General features: G+C 37.7%; 2 protein-coding genes and 1 pseudogene across 2 annotated transcripts; 1 reads left to right on the forward strand and 2 right to left on the reverse strand.

The window, feature by feature from the left end:
* Positions 1–616: 616 nt before the first annotated feature.
* On the forward strand, positions 617–3538 carry LOC137722557 (patellin-6). The gene is made up of 4 exons (XM_068461588.2): positions 617–1647; positions 2429–2553; positions 2816–2957; positions 3073–3538. The coding sequence occupies exons 1-4, from the start codon at positions 949–951 to the stop codon at positions 3331–3333; spliced, it is 1227 nt and encodes a 408-aa protein (XP_068317689.2). The 5' UTR covers positions 617–948; the 3' UTR covers positions 3334–3538.
* A 2134-nt stretch (positions 3539–5672) lies between these two features.
* Positions 5673–7703, reverse strand: LOC148697593 (uncharacterized; annotated as a pseudogene).
* Positions 7704–7901: 198 nt separating this feature from the next.
* On the reverse strand, positions 7902–11221 carry LOC137721761 (putative protein phosphatase 2C 65). The gene is made up of 5 exons (XM_068460782.2): positions 10532–11221; positions 9831–10178; positions 9618–9738; positions 9159–9382; positions 7902–8670 (listed from the first exon to the last, which is right to left on the reverse strand). The coding sequence occupies exons 1-5, from the start codon at positions 10760–10762 to the stop codon at positions 8176–8178; spliced, it is 1419 nt and encodes a 472-aa protein (XP_068316883.2). The 5' UTR covers positions 10763–11221; the 3' UTR covers positions 7902–8175.
* Positions 11222–13737: the final 2516 nt, after the last annotated feature.

A 13737-nucleotide genomic window follows, 5' to 3' on the forward strand; every position in this document is an offset into this window, starting at 1 on the left:
TCTTCCAATATTTTAAATAAAAATATTTAAGTAGTTTAATTTTTATGAATTGTTTTTACTATTTGATTTCTTAAAAAAAATCTTCACTGTTTTATTTTTTAAAATCAATCTTCATCCTTTATTTTTCAGACAATTGTATTGGTTTTTTTTGTTTTTAGTCGAAGACAACTGTATTGGAATATTGAGGATAAATTGTATCAAAATACACTCAAAGATATTTTTGTAAAAGTACATGATTAACTTTTGTTTTTTGGGTAAACAGTTTATGATTAACTTGATAAAGCATGATTACGGTAAGAAATCGGTCCGTAGCAAGGGACAAACAAGTGTGCTTTGCAGCTTTGATGCGTGGGAACGCGATTGGGCCCACAGAAGACTGATAAAAAAAGACCTAAACCAAACAGGCCCACTGCCCCCGCTGCCCCGTACCGGGCCCCACTTCCCTAAATCCCTCAATTATTATGACGCTCTCTGCACTCCTCCTCTTTTACTCGGCTCACCCCTCATCGGCTCGGCTCCCTTCCCTCGGAAAGCTAACCCCCCGCGCTCAGAAGGTGCGTGCTGCCCACCCTCCCCATTCAAATTTTGCCACTCCTACAACTACAAGTACACCCCATCTCTGTTTCCCAAGACGCTTTTCAAACTTCAAACCCAAAACCGCGGCTCCCCAACGCATCCCTCTTTCTCTCCTCCAATCTATGTCTTCCTCTCTCTAGATTTTCTCTCTCTTTCTCTCTCCTCTCAAATCCCTCTCTTTTTCAACCTCTCTTTTCTTCGCTTCTGTCTCTTCCGAACTCGTTCTCTGCAATAATCATACTCCCAGAAGAACTCTCTGAGCTCTCAGAGAATCGAAAACCACACCTTCCTCCTCTGATACCGCAAACCCAGCACCTCCGCCTGCCTTTCCTCGCAGAGGTTCCATCTGGGTATCTCTCAAAGCCCCAAAAAATGGAACAGAAAACCCCTCTGCAAAACCTCCCCGAAGCCTCCCCAAAACCCAGCAAGAAAAGCTTCGTCACATCTCTAATGTCCCCCCGCAACCCCTCCTTCCAAGAAGACACCTACCTCGTCTCCAACCTCAAATCCTCCGAAAAGAAAGCCCTCCAAGAACTCAAAGACAAGCTATCCGCCTCGGACTCCGCCTCCGCCGCCATGTGGGGCATTCCTCTTCTGGGCAACGACGAAAAGGCCGACGTTGTCCTCCTCAAGTTCCTCCGGGCCCGGGACTTCCGCGTCCTCGACTCCTTCACCATGATTACCAAATGCCTGGCGTGGCGGAAGGAGTTCGGTGCCGACGGCGTCGTGGAGGAGGACTTGGGTTTCAAGGAGCTGGAGGGGGTGGTGGCCTACATGCACGGATACGACAAACAGGGGCACCCTGTCTGCTACAACGCCTATGGAGTTTTCAAAGATAAGGAAATGTATGAGAGGATTTTTGGGGACGATGAGAAGCTGAAGAAGTTTCTGAGATGGAGGGTTCAGGTCCTTGAGAGGGGAATCAATGCTCTACATTTTAAGCCCGGCGGGATTAATTCGATTATTCAGGTCACTGATCTGAAGGACATGCCTAAGAGGGAGCTCAGAGTTGCTTCCAATCAGATCCTCTCTCTGTTTCAGGACAACTACCCTGAAATGGTCGCAAGAAAGGTAATTTAATTAACCTTTTATTTGTTTTCCACTGTTTTTTATTTGGCTCAGTGGACTGTAATTTTTGAGGCAATTCACATGTTTGCTAGCTTAATTGTTCAAATTTTTAATTGATTTGTTGTGGGGTTTTACTTTAATTTACTGGAATGTAATGTTTTTAGGTAATTCTGATGTGGGTTTATAATTTGATTTAGTGCACTGTTTTTTATGAGCTAATTTCATCTCGGTTGAGGTTTTACCGTAAAATCAACTGATAATATAGAAATTAGCCAACTTATAAGCTATTGCAAGATTTACCTTTTCTCCTTAAATTTTATATTCTCACAATTTTGAAGCCAAATATTTTGACAACATGTGTGGCCGCTAAGCTTCACACGTCGGCTAATCTGCTCTGATACCATAAAGGAAGTTGAGATTCAACCATAAAACCGATTGGCAATGTAGGGAGTATCTAACCTACTTGTAAGCCATTGCAAGGTTGTTGTTTTGCCGACATGGGACTCTTTAACCTTCACATTCTCGCAATTTCATTCACTTCATATAACTTATTTCACCGATTAGGTTTTTAGTTTGATTCACTGGGATGTATTTTTTTTATGTAATCCTGATCTGGGTTTTCGATTTGAATTGATGGACTGTATCTTACTAGTTTTTGAGCTAATTCTTATCTGGGTTTACCTGCTTGCTCACTTAATTGTTCACTTTTTCCTTTAATTACTTGTATTGTTTGAGGTAATTTTGATGTGGATGTGGGTTTTCTAATTTGGGGTTTTTTGTTCAGATTTTCATCAATGTGCCATGGTACTTCAGTGTGTTGTATTCTATGTTCAGCCCATTTCTGACTCAAAGAACAAAGAGCAAGTTTGTGATAGCAAAGGAAGGAAATGTTGCTGAAACACTCTACAAGTGAGTCCCCTTGCCATCAAACATTTAACCTCTTTGTTTTGTACTCTTTGTATAAAAACTGGTTCTTTAATTAGGGTTTAGGTCCCCACACTCGGCTCATTGAACCCATTTCTCCAAAGGGGTTATAGTTTCAGAATCGGGTTTTGATTCCTTCTCCTATTTTTCCATTTTTGTTTAGGGTTTTGAAACAGTTCTCTCTTATGTACACTTCACAATTGGTGGTCACTTACTAGAGATGGGTATTTATGTTGTTCCGAAACAGGTTCATAAGGCCCGAGGACGTTCCGGTTCAGTACGGTGGCCTGAGTCGACCGAGTGATGCGCAAAGCGGCCCCCCCAAACCGGCTTCCGAGTTCACCGTCAAAGGAGGAGAGAAAGTGAACATACAGATTGAGGGGATTGAGGTTCATGAATCTTCTGCATTATTTTTATAACCCTTCATTTTATTCTCTTTAAATTAACGATTTAAATGCGATTAACGTGGTTAATTTTTGGTGTGCTGGTGTTGAAATTGATTAGGCTGATGCAACAATCACATGGGACATAGTCGTGGGAGGGTGGGACTTGGAGTACACTGCAGAGTTTGTGCCAAGTGCAGAAGGCAGCTACACCATCCAAGTGGAGAAGCCAAGAAAAGTGATGCCCTCCGAAGAAGCAATCCACAACTCCTTCACTCCTCGTGAAGCAGGGAAGATGGTTTTCTCAGTCGACAACTCTGCCTCCCGCCGGAAAAAGGTAGCTGCATATCGCTACATTGTCCGCAAATCCGCCCCCGTCTAAAGCTAACTTCAACAACTGCGAGGGGATTCATTAGTTAAACTTGTAGTAGTAAGGTTTTTGTTTGTGCAATTTGCTTGCTATGTTGTTTTTTAGGGTTTAAGCAATGGTTGTGAACCTTGTTATTTTGTCTGCTTGAAAGTACTTGTAATGTATAAAAGGATGCATGATATATCTATACTATTATTAAGAGAGCCTTTCTTGTCAACTTTTTGTCATTTTTTTTTTCTTCCTATTTTACCTTTACTTTTGATACACAATACTTGCATAAGTAGGGCAAAATAGTAACTTTGTATCTTTTTGCCTTTTGTTCTCACTTTTAATACACAATACTTACATAAGGAGGGTAAAATAGTAATTTTGTATCTTTTGAGAAAATGGCAATCAAATTCTTATTTTTCTTATTTTACCTTCACTTTTAATACTCACTATTTACATAAGAAGAATAAAATTATGTAATATTAAGATAAAATATGCATTTATTAATAAAAATTGTTCCACCATCATTTTTTCACTCTTTTTAAAATTTTAAAAACTAATCACTCCTTAATAAAAAACAAAACATTGCCATTTTTTTCTATTTTGCCCTCATTTTTTATATACAATACTTATATGAAGAGGGTAAAATAGTAAGTTTTCATTTTTTGAGAAAACGACAATCATATTCTTATTTTTCCTACTTTACCCTCATTTTTTATACATAATATTTACATAAGGAGGACACAATAATAATTATGTAATATTCAGATAAAATATGCACTTATTAAGAGAAATTATCCTACCATCATTTTTTCATACTCTTTTTAAAATTTTAAAAACTAATCACACTCCTTAATAAAAAAAACAAAAAATAAAATGAAATTGTTCACACACACAGAATATGTGCTCATCAGCTAGTATCGTTTAATATAAGAGGAAAGCATATCTATTGACTTTGGTTTGGCACCAGTCTCAATTGTGTCAATTCTTAAGAGTGGGTTTGGACGAGTGGCCTTAAAGTTCCATGGATCCCGAGCTATAATCGCCGCAACTGCACTAAAATAATGAGATAGAGGTACTTGAAATTGCCTATATGCAATTTATTCGAGAGAACTTTTAAATGACAAATTGATGGGTGTCTTCTTGGAAGTTCTTTGTGTAGTGCGCTTATGGGTTTGGACGAGTGGCCTTAAAGTTCCATGGATCCCGAGCTATAATCGCCGCAACTGCACTAAAATAATGAGATAGAGGTACTTGAAATTGCCTATATGCAATTTATTCGAGAGAACTTTTAAATGACAAATTGATGGGTGTCTTCTTGGAAGTTCTTTGTGTAGTGCGCTTATGGTGTGTTTGTAATGTTTGAGTAGCAGCTTTCTACGACATGAGTTGGTAACAACTGAGTCTAAAGTTTCAAGTCTTTTATTCAAACATAGCATTAAGTTTGTCTACCTGCAAATACATTAGAGAGAACTTTCAAATGATGAATTGAAAAGTTACGTGATGAATAAGACAGAAATACGAAACAATTTTTTGGTTACACCCAAGTTTTTCTTGGAAGGGAGAGCTTTTTGCTGGTGTGCAGCAGGTTGATTTGCTTGATGGTCCCAAATAGTAGTGACTGGTGAATGATGATGATGATGTGTCTAGGGCATGAAGCATGAAAGAGACTGATTAATGGTCACAATATTTTCTTTTGATTTGGTTTCGCTTGTTGTACAAGGATATGGGGGGAGAGGGAGTGTTGGGACTAGCAAAAGGTAGCAGAAGTGGGGGATGAAAGATATTGATCACCGTCTGGGGGCCCTTGGGTTTGTTGCCTGGGCCTCTAGAATCTGGATTGGGTTTTCGGAGGTTTGATGAAGAAAATTACATATTTTTAGTTAAAAAATAGATAAATAGATATATCTTATTGCACTGATGTTTGTAGTGACAATAGTAATATAGTGTCATGAAATACATTTAAGGTACCGGCTCCCTCTTCCCCATATATTGTCGCATAAATATTTTGAAATACGTAAATATAAGGTGATGGTGTACGAAAATGACATTCTTTGCAGCAAGAAAACTTGGTACAAGGTACTTTTGATTGATTAAGATTTTGGGGGAGATATTAATCTGAATGCATAAGGTTCATGTTTCTTAAAATTATCATCAAGTTCATCAACTAAAATAGTCCTCAACAGTAAAGAAAGGGTAATTGGTAAGACTAAATAATATTTTCTAAATTACAAAATTGTAACATAAAATAACAAAACATGTCTATGTATTCCTCTACCAATACATGTATCGTGTTACCATCTCGCGACAAAAAAATATTTATGTTGTCGAACTAGAATCATGTTCGCAGTCTAGACCACGAACTAGAAACTTGTCTGAATCCATACATGTGGTGACTCCGTATAAGGAACCGAGCAGATGTACTTATATTCCAAATTGAAGGTACATATAGCTGTAAACTTGGCACCCCTCACCACAACAATTCCATGAAAGTATATGCAATTCGCTTTGAATCGAGAGCAGTTCGAAGCTTCAATGGAGAACGAAGAACTCTCGGATCCCAGTAACATGGTACTATTCCCCTAGTTTTTAACCTGCAAGTCAGGCAACTTACCCGAACAATCGCCATTAAACGGCGCCTTGAAAACCCTATACTCGATCAACATTCTTCATCTTTGGTTCATCAAAATCTTCAACGTCACAACTCACAGGCCACAATAGTTCCAAAATCTTCCACCGAATAAAATCGACCGTTGAAATAAGTTAGGTCTAAAATATGTGAGGAATTTCTAAGAGAGTCCAGATGATCAAAAAATTGATCTAAAACATCTGTATCAGCAATTGTCCATTCATCTTCTCCTGGTCTCCAAAGTACCTTTCCAAGTTCACAAGTAACTCCGACTGTGTAATTCGATGTCCGAGACGGGCTCGCGGATAACACAAACTTTTTAACTGTGAAGTAATAGTCTTCAGAATAAAACCACTCTTGAATATTTTTAATCTTGTTAGTATCTGGGAGTTTGATTTGGCAATGATTTATAGTTTTATAGGATGCAATAAACGGACCTCAAAAACTTCGGATACAGATATAAGCCATCCCATAGAAGGATAATAACGCTGCCGTTTCTTGGATTCCGGCAGATTAAGTTTGTGAAACCTACCTTTCATATTGTTGCTAAATTCAGGAGTGATGGTATCCACTTTGTTTGGTAACATATACAATGGGAATTGATGTGTTAATCTTCCAATAAAGTTTTCTTTGGTCGCGACCGAGTTCCATGATTTACGAACTCCACCAAAAGCAGTAAGATCCTGCATGTAAACTATCCGTTGGCGATATACGTAACGAGATCTCCAGGAAGAATCGACCAGTCAGCCATCAAGATATCAATTTGGTATCAAATATTCTTGCCCTACCTCCAAGATGTAAAATTAAATGGAAAAAAGTAAGCCGTATAACAACAGCAGCAGCAACGAGGAGGATATATATACTAGGGTTATGTGTGCTGTATATATACACAGATTCCTCCTTAAGCAACTGGGTCTAGCATTGGCCTTGTGCTTGCTATGACGATAATATAAACCTTATTCAATGCGGAAAACATACTGAAAGATGCACTGCCTGATTACGAATACAGGAAACAGATTGAAAAATGAGTTGCTTGATTACGAATTCGGGAAACAAATGCGTTGCCTGATGACGAAAATGGGAAACAAACTGAAAGATGCCTTGCCTAGTTATGAATACGGGAAACAAAGTGGTAATAATAAGCAGGAAAATAAATTAAAGAGTGACTGTTTGTTTGGGTACAACTTTGGCCGACGGCACGCTGCTAGTGTTTTTCAGAAGGCTACTATCCTCGGTTACAACTTTGTATATATTTTCCAACCTCAAAAGGAAAGGGGATGCTTCTCTACAGAAGTCATCCGGTGGACTCCTCCTATGGAAAATCCTCAAATCAGTTGTATCATATAGCAATATTGGTGCTGTGGCCATATTGGTAACATAGAAAGCTGATACCACCGAGTTTAATTTGCGCACGGGTTAAAGGATGCAACAGAATAGTTCTTGTTTCTTTATCCAGTTTAGATAAAGTCAGCAACCATCCTAGGGAAGAACCAAATTGCATTCTCTGATCAACTTCTGGGAGACAAAGTTCTTAAGACTTGCCTTTTTTTTCATATTGTAAACCTCACAGATGATACAATCCTCCTGATGAGATGCAGACATAAGCAATGGAAAATGCCTTGATCGATTGGTAAAGTTGTTTTTCGTTGCGACTGATCTCCATGACTCGCAAACTGCACCAAAAGCAACAAAATCCTCCATTGAAACAACCCATCTAAGCGATAGAGGGTACAAGGTCTTGAGGAAGACTCGACCAGTCAGCCATCAGGAGATGCAATAGTAGTAGCACAAGAGAGGCTAGAGAGAGCCTGTGCCTTATATGTTGCGGCCAAAGAGGGAGAAGAAGCCTATGTTCTACTAAATTACAGCCTCATATTAATTTTTGGGTATTTCAATTTTCATTTCACTTGTTTAACTGGGTAAATAACACTACACGACGTTGTGACCGTCACACCAAACAAAATTTTAAGGTAGAAGCCAACTTCATACTTTTCTTATAATATATCAGTAATTTTGTATTCCTCGTTGACACTCCATGGTTAGACAAATATTTACGTATACTGTTTTCCCCTAGCCAATTCTAAAACCAGAATTTGTGGCTGCACCTTTTCTTTCAAATTTGGCAGGAAGCGGGAACTGCACCTGCTGAGAGATGTTTGATGAATATTGTTGGTTGCTAATCCTTAACCGCAGTTGCAAATCGCTGCGTTTAAGGCCTCATCACGGAAGCTAATTAATCAATGAGCTTGAACCTCTTCGTAATCCCTTGATGTTTTCCTCCGACTCAAACAATTAGAAAATCGAGGAAGCTTCAACATGGTATTTACTCTGTCAACTTCTTTAAGGGCGTTCCACTCTTCCTTTGCATCTTGTGAGACATTACAATTCAACACGGTATCTTTCCAGTCCTCTGTCATCTTGCTGTTAATCTCGGAAGCAGTGCCTCCCTGATCGCTTACAATGTTCGATCTTGTGCTATAATAAGAAAGGGAAAGCTGAGAGTCATTCGCTTTGCCCAGACGGCTCACGTGGGATGTGGAATGTGTTAATGAAGAAGCAGGTTTGTCTTTCAGATACAAGCATATAGCTGCGCAGTCATCAATTTTTGATGCTGGGAACTTTCGTTTCCAAGCTCTAACCGCACGCCTTACTAGTAATTCTGCTGCCATGGATCGCTTCCTTGCTGAAGCAACTATCTTTACCACATCAGTGTTTGTTAAAGCATCCCACACCTGCGCAACGCACACCATCAATATCTTAATGTAGCTTGATAAATGTTAAGAGTTACCAAATATGTTCTACATAAATAAAACTGTCACATCACTTCGTAAATAAATTGAATGACCGTAACAATACTTGTAGACCAAAAAAATGAGTCCTATGAAGCGAAACACCGAAACCATTGAAGAAAACAAACAAATCAAGCTCTACAAAGAGAAGAACTGAACACTACGAAGCTAAAAACTCAACTCTGTGAAGCAAGAAACTACACCTAAGATAGAAATAAAACCCCGATCCCTACGAACAAAATAACCAACCCTTCGAAGCAAATCCAGACCCAATGAAGCAAACCGAACCCTATGAAGCGAAAAACAAATACTTAATTGAAGGGACATTCAGGCTATTGATCAAAGTCATTTTTCTGCACTCACTTGACAATATGGGTAGGCTTTTTTAACCATCAAGTAGAGGGAGGTTTAGTGAATTGTTGCTTTCTTACCCCATCAGTTGCCAAGACCACAAATTCGTCATCGCTTGATATCTTCCTGTAGAAAACTTCAGGAATTGAGATCAGGCCATAATCTTTGACACAGAAATCCCCGAAAGCCCTCGCCATTGCTAGACCAGGGCAATCTTCATCCGGCATCCATAATCTATACACTTGTGGTTCTTCATCCACTGATAAAATCCTGCCTTTGCATTTCATAATTCTCTCAGCTTCACCTGAATTTCATCAGTAGCAAAAAACAAGAAGATCAATCAAACTCAAAAACTTGATCAAAATCATCATGCAATTCTTAAGGAAATATGAAGTGAAGTGATTTCTGCACACAACTCTCTCCGCTTGCACACCCATCAAAGGAAAATCAAAGGGACAAACATAAACAGGGTGTGCAGAAGGAGAGAGAGGTAAGCGGAAATCATTTCCCGATATTAAGAGCACTAGTACTAAACATACTTGGAGTATCAGGTTTCAAATCAACCGTGAGCTGGACAGGAACGATTTGGTTTTTTTCTCCTGATCTAGTTCCAAGAACCGCACGAGAATCGCCTAAGTTGGCAATCACCAAATTATCACCCTGAAAATGAAACAGCATAAAATTAGAAGAAAAAAAAAAAGTAATTTTATTGAATTGCTCTCCAAACTTGGAGTGCAAGAAATAAAGTGTACCTGTTTAACTACAGTTACTGCAGTTGAACCGCTGCAGAAGCTATCAATGGTGTTGTCAACGCTAAGTTCTTCGTCCATTTCCTCGAATGATTTGACAAAACTGGCTTCCCATGACGGAAGAGAGATATTGCGACTGGGTTTCCTGTCGTGATTATTCCCGTTGTTTGCGTTGATCTCGCTTCCGGCAACATCAATGTCGCTGAATATGCCAGTGTTGAGCTGGTAAATTTTGATGACTTCCGAGAGTTTCGAGGGTAAATTGTCACGTACGCATCTTGCAACTTTGTGCCCTTCGGGGCCATGACCATCAAACACACCGCAGAAGTACATGCCGTTCTCAGTAAAGTCCTAAAAAATTCATTGACATAAAACTTCAGTTAAATTCATATATAAAGGACTAGTAAAGAACAAGTTTTGCAGAAAATAAGAGACCAAGAAGATTTTAAATACATTATGAACAAACAAAAAACCGTAAACGACATGTTTACTCAATTGGAATGAGGATTTGATTACGGATTGTAATGTAGATTTTTATATATTAGATTACGAATTATAATGTGGAACATGTATTTTTGGAATCCATACGTGTTAATAAACACAATAGAGATCAGAAATCAGCACAAATGAAAAACCAAAAAAAAAGAAAAAGAAAAGAAAAATAAACCAACAAAATTTAAAAGAGACAAATTGATTAAAGGTACCTCCCAAACTGTCATGGCATCTTGATTGATCCCTTTTCTTCCTTGCTGGGTGTACATGGAAATGTTCCTAGAACACCCTTGCAACCTTATGCGGGCCCCATCGTCCCCACACCTTACATTATCCTCCTCCTCCTCCTCCTCAGCCTCGTAGTACTCATTCCGATGGGCCACACCATCATCCTCCATGTACCCTCCTCCATACGATCTCTCCTTGGTACAACAAGCTCCCATGTCTCTCCAGAAATTAAATTAACCAAGCCTCCCACAAAAATGATTGTTCCCAAGAAAATGGGAGAAGAGGAATGATGGGGACCCACCAGAAACCAATCAACACCCAAAAGGAAAAAATTGGGTGAAGAGGCAAAGGAGGGGGAAGAGAATTGAAAGGTGATGGTGTATTTGTGGAGAAATCGGAATTGATTGATATATTTCTCGAAATCAGAACATATTTTTTAAAAGGAAAGAAGGTTGAAACGTAAATCGTAGATATTGCAATATGCATGCAACGAGTCAATCAAGATTCATGTCGTGTGTTGTTGGAGGTTTTTCATGTTGTGAAGGAGGTGGTTATGTTCTCTTAAATCTCGACGTGCTTTTGATCGCAAGAAATTGTTACAGGATAATCACAGTAGTACCCTTTTGGTCTTTGCCAAGGAGGAAGATAGTAATCCTAAATTTACATATCCTCCCAAATGTCTTTAGCTAATCAGAGTACTTAAACCATAATTAGGTACAAAATCTTCCCTATATCGTAGTTGATCAACCAAAATTAAATCCTATTTAAAGTGCATGCACATTAGTGTTTTAGATTTGTATGTGCTTTAGTCAAATGATAACGTGAGATTTGGGATCGCTAAATTCGTAAAGTTCGGATTTTCTACTTGAATTTTGGATTAAAAGCGTTCCTCTTATCTTAATTAATTTTAACAAAACCTTTTACCAGCCGTTAGATGAAAGTCGAATCGTTATAGTCCATACCCCTATCATTTTAGTAGATCTTTTTTTAACTAATCACTACTAAATTCGTTTTATACTACAACTATTCTTTTTATTTTTAATCATACATTCAAAGCTGAATTCATCTCGTAACGTCACAACAATATAAAATTGGGTTTAAACAAATTATTCGTTGACTTAGTCAATCAGATGGTTCGAACCATATAATAATTAGTTTATCTTACGATCATCCTATTCAAAGATATATTTGATTAGGATTTAGTACTATAGTCTAGTGTTATTCTTCTTCACTTGTAAGTGACAGGTCTAGTAGTTCGATTCTCGCCAAAGACGAGTTTGAACCACGTTATTGCTAGTTCATTGTGAAGCTAAACCTACCCACTCTCCCTTAGTATAAATAATATCATTTGTTAAAAAAAAAAAAACGATATATTTGATTAGCAACAAACGCTTTATCATGTAAATGTGCAGTCTTCACAACTCTAGTTAGTGGATAACTCGACTTAAAAGTGTGTCTCCCTATTTGTTGTGTGATTTTTTTTTTTTTTTTAATAAAATCATTTACATATGGTGTTTTACAGCTTGTTTTGCAAGTATATACATTTACGTTTTAGTTTAGAGAAGTCAATCTTTACTTCGCCCCTTCTGCTCTTTTCTTCGTATACACTAGTATTTGTCTACACATTTTGTGTGTATGAATACATTTTTTTAGAAAATGAGAAGGAGAGAGGGAGAGAGAGAATGTGGGGGAAGTAAGAGGTTTTTGTTTTTGGTTATTCATTTATTTATTTATTTATTTTTATAATATTGAAGGAATTTTAACATTACCTGTGAGTGAGGCTTCAATAAAAAACAGTAAAATTTAGACCTGTGAAATTATATTATTGCCCATCATTTTTTTCGTGTGATAGAAGACTAAGTTGTCTTTTCACAAAGAGAGTTTCATTAATTAGTAGAGATAATAGCATCAACCCAATTGATTTTAACAAGTTATACTAGCCCAATGACTAGTTAGAGCATCTCCAAGAGAATCCACGTAGGATTTTTTGTGCTCTAACAGAGTTGTCAAATGTAGGGGTGGGTTCAAAAAACCGAAAACCGAAAAAAACCGAAAACCGAACCGGACCGAGACCGAAAAAAACCGAACCGAAAAAAAAACCGAACCGAAATTGTCAAACCGAACCGAACCGAATCTGACCGGTTCGGTTTCGGTTTTTGAGGCTCGGAAACCGAACCGAACCGAACCGAACCGATATATATATATTTAATTTTTTTGAATATTTATAAATAGTTTAGTCATACAATCATAACAAAACAGAACCTGTTGTCAAGTTGGTTTCAGTGAAACTTTACAAGCATGGAGGCATGGGTTCGAACCCTCCTGCCTCCAGGATTTGTGAGATTTTTTTTAATTTTTTAATCTTTTTAACAAAACCCTTAAGTGTAACCCTAACCCTCCTCCTCCTTATTTTTCATTCCACCTGGCCTATTAATATGAATGTGAACTTTCATATTTCCTTTTTTTTTAAATAATTTTGGAGGGAGAGAAAAAAAAAAAAAAACCGAAAAAAACCGAAACCGAACCGAGAAAAACCGAACCGAAAAAAAACCGAACCGAAAAAAACCGAAAAAAATTTGAACCGAACCGAACCGAACCGAAATTTCGGTTCAGTTTCGGTTTTGAGAAAAAACCGAACCGAAAAAAACCGAACCCAGCCCTAGTCAAATGAGTCTTCCAATTTAGAAAATATCTTTCACTCTCTAGATTTACAGACTATCTATCTCACGCTTCAAACATTCTCTTTATTATAATAATGTGTCTTTGTCCACTTTTTTCTTAAAAAGAAATGCTAAATAAGGTCGCACAATGAAAAGTACTAAAAAATTACTAAGGTTTGTGGAGTATGTTGAGCAAAATTGTGAATCAAAAACTTTAGTTTTCAAACTGTCATGTGAGTCAACAAACTTGTATTTGAACAGTCACATTTAGAGAAATTGGTGGAGATGCTCTTAGGTGAGCCTTTCTACTTGTTTGTTGGGCTATATGTGATTTTGTAAAATGAACTCTCTATAGGTTGCGTAGCTTAGGTGGTGGAAGTTTATTAATTTATAAGTGAGATGTCTTAGATTCGAATATTATAAATAGTATGTTCGATATCAATTTATTTTATTACCCTTTAGTGTAAACATATCATTGTATCAAACGTAAAGAAAACTTTATGAAACCTTTTTTTTTTAACTAATGGCCC

Source organism: Pyrus communis, chromosome 4 (genome assembly GCF_041283825.1).
Source record: "Pyrus communis isolate YQ-2024b chromosome 4, ASM4128382v1, whole genome shotgun sequence".
NCBI lineage: Eukaryota > Viridiplantae > Streptophyta > Magnoliopsida > Rosales > Rosaceae > Pyrus > Pyrus communis.

Excerpts from the sequence above, each read along its gene's own strand:
- LOC137721761 (XM_068460782.2), bottom strand. The coding sequence starts at position 10,762 with ATGGGAGCTTGTTGTACCAAGGAGAGATCGTATGGAGGAGGGTACATG. Across the intron at positions 10,179-10,531 it reads ATGCCATGACAGTTTGGGAG|GACTTTACTGAGAACGGCAT; the intron begins GTACCTTTAATC and ends TGAATTTTTTAG. Across the intron at positions 9,739-9,830 it reads CAGTAACTGTAGTTAAACAG|GGTGATAATTTGGTGATTGC; the intron begins GTACACTTTATT and ends TTTCATTTTCAG.
- LOC137722557 (XM_068461588.2), top strand. The coding sequence starts at position 949 with ATGGAACAGAAAACCCCTCTGCAAAACCTCCCCGAAGCCTCCCCAAAA. Across the intron at positions 1,648-2,428 it reads CTGAAATGGTCGCAAGAAAG|ATTTTCATCAATGTGCCATG; the intron begins GTAATTTAATTA and ends TTTTTTGTTCAG. Across the intron at positions 2,958-3,072 it reads TACAGATTGAGGGGATTGAG|GCTGATGCAACAATCACATG; the intron begins GTTCATGAATCT and ends GAAATTGATTAG.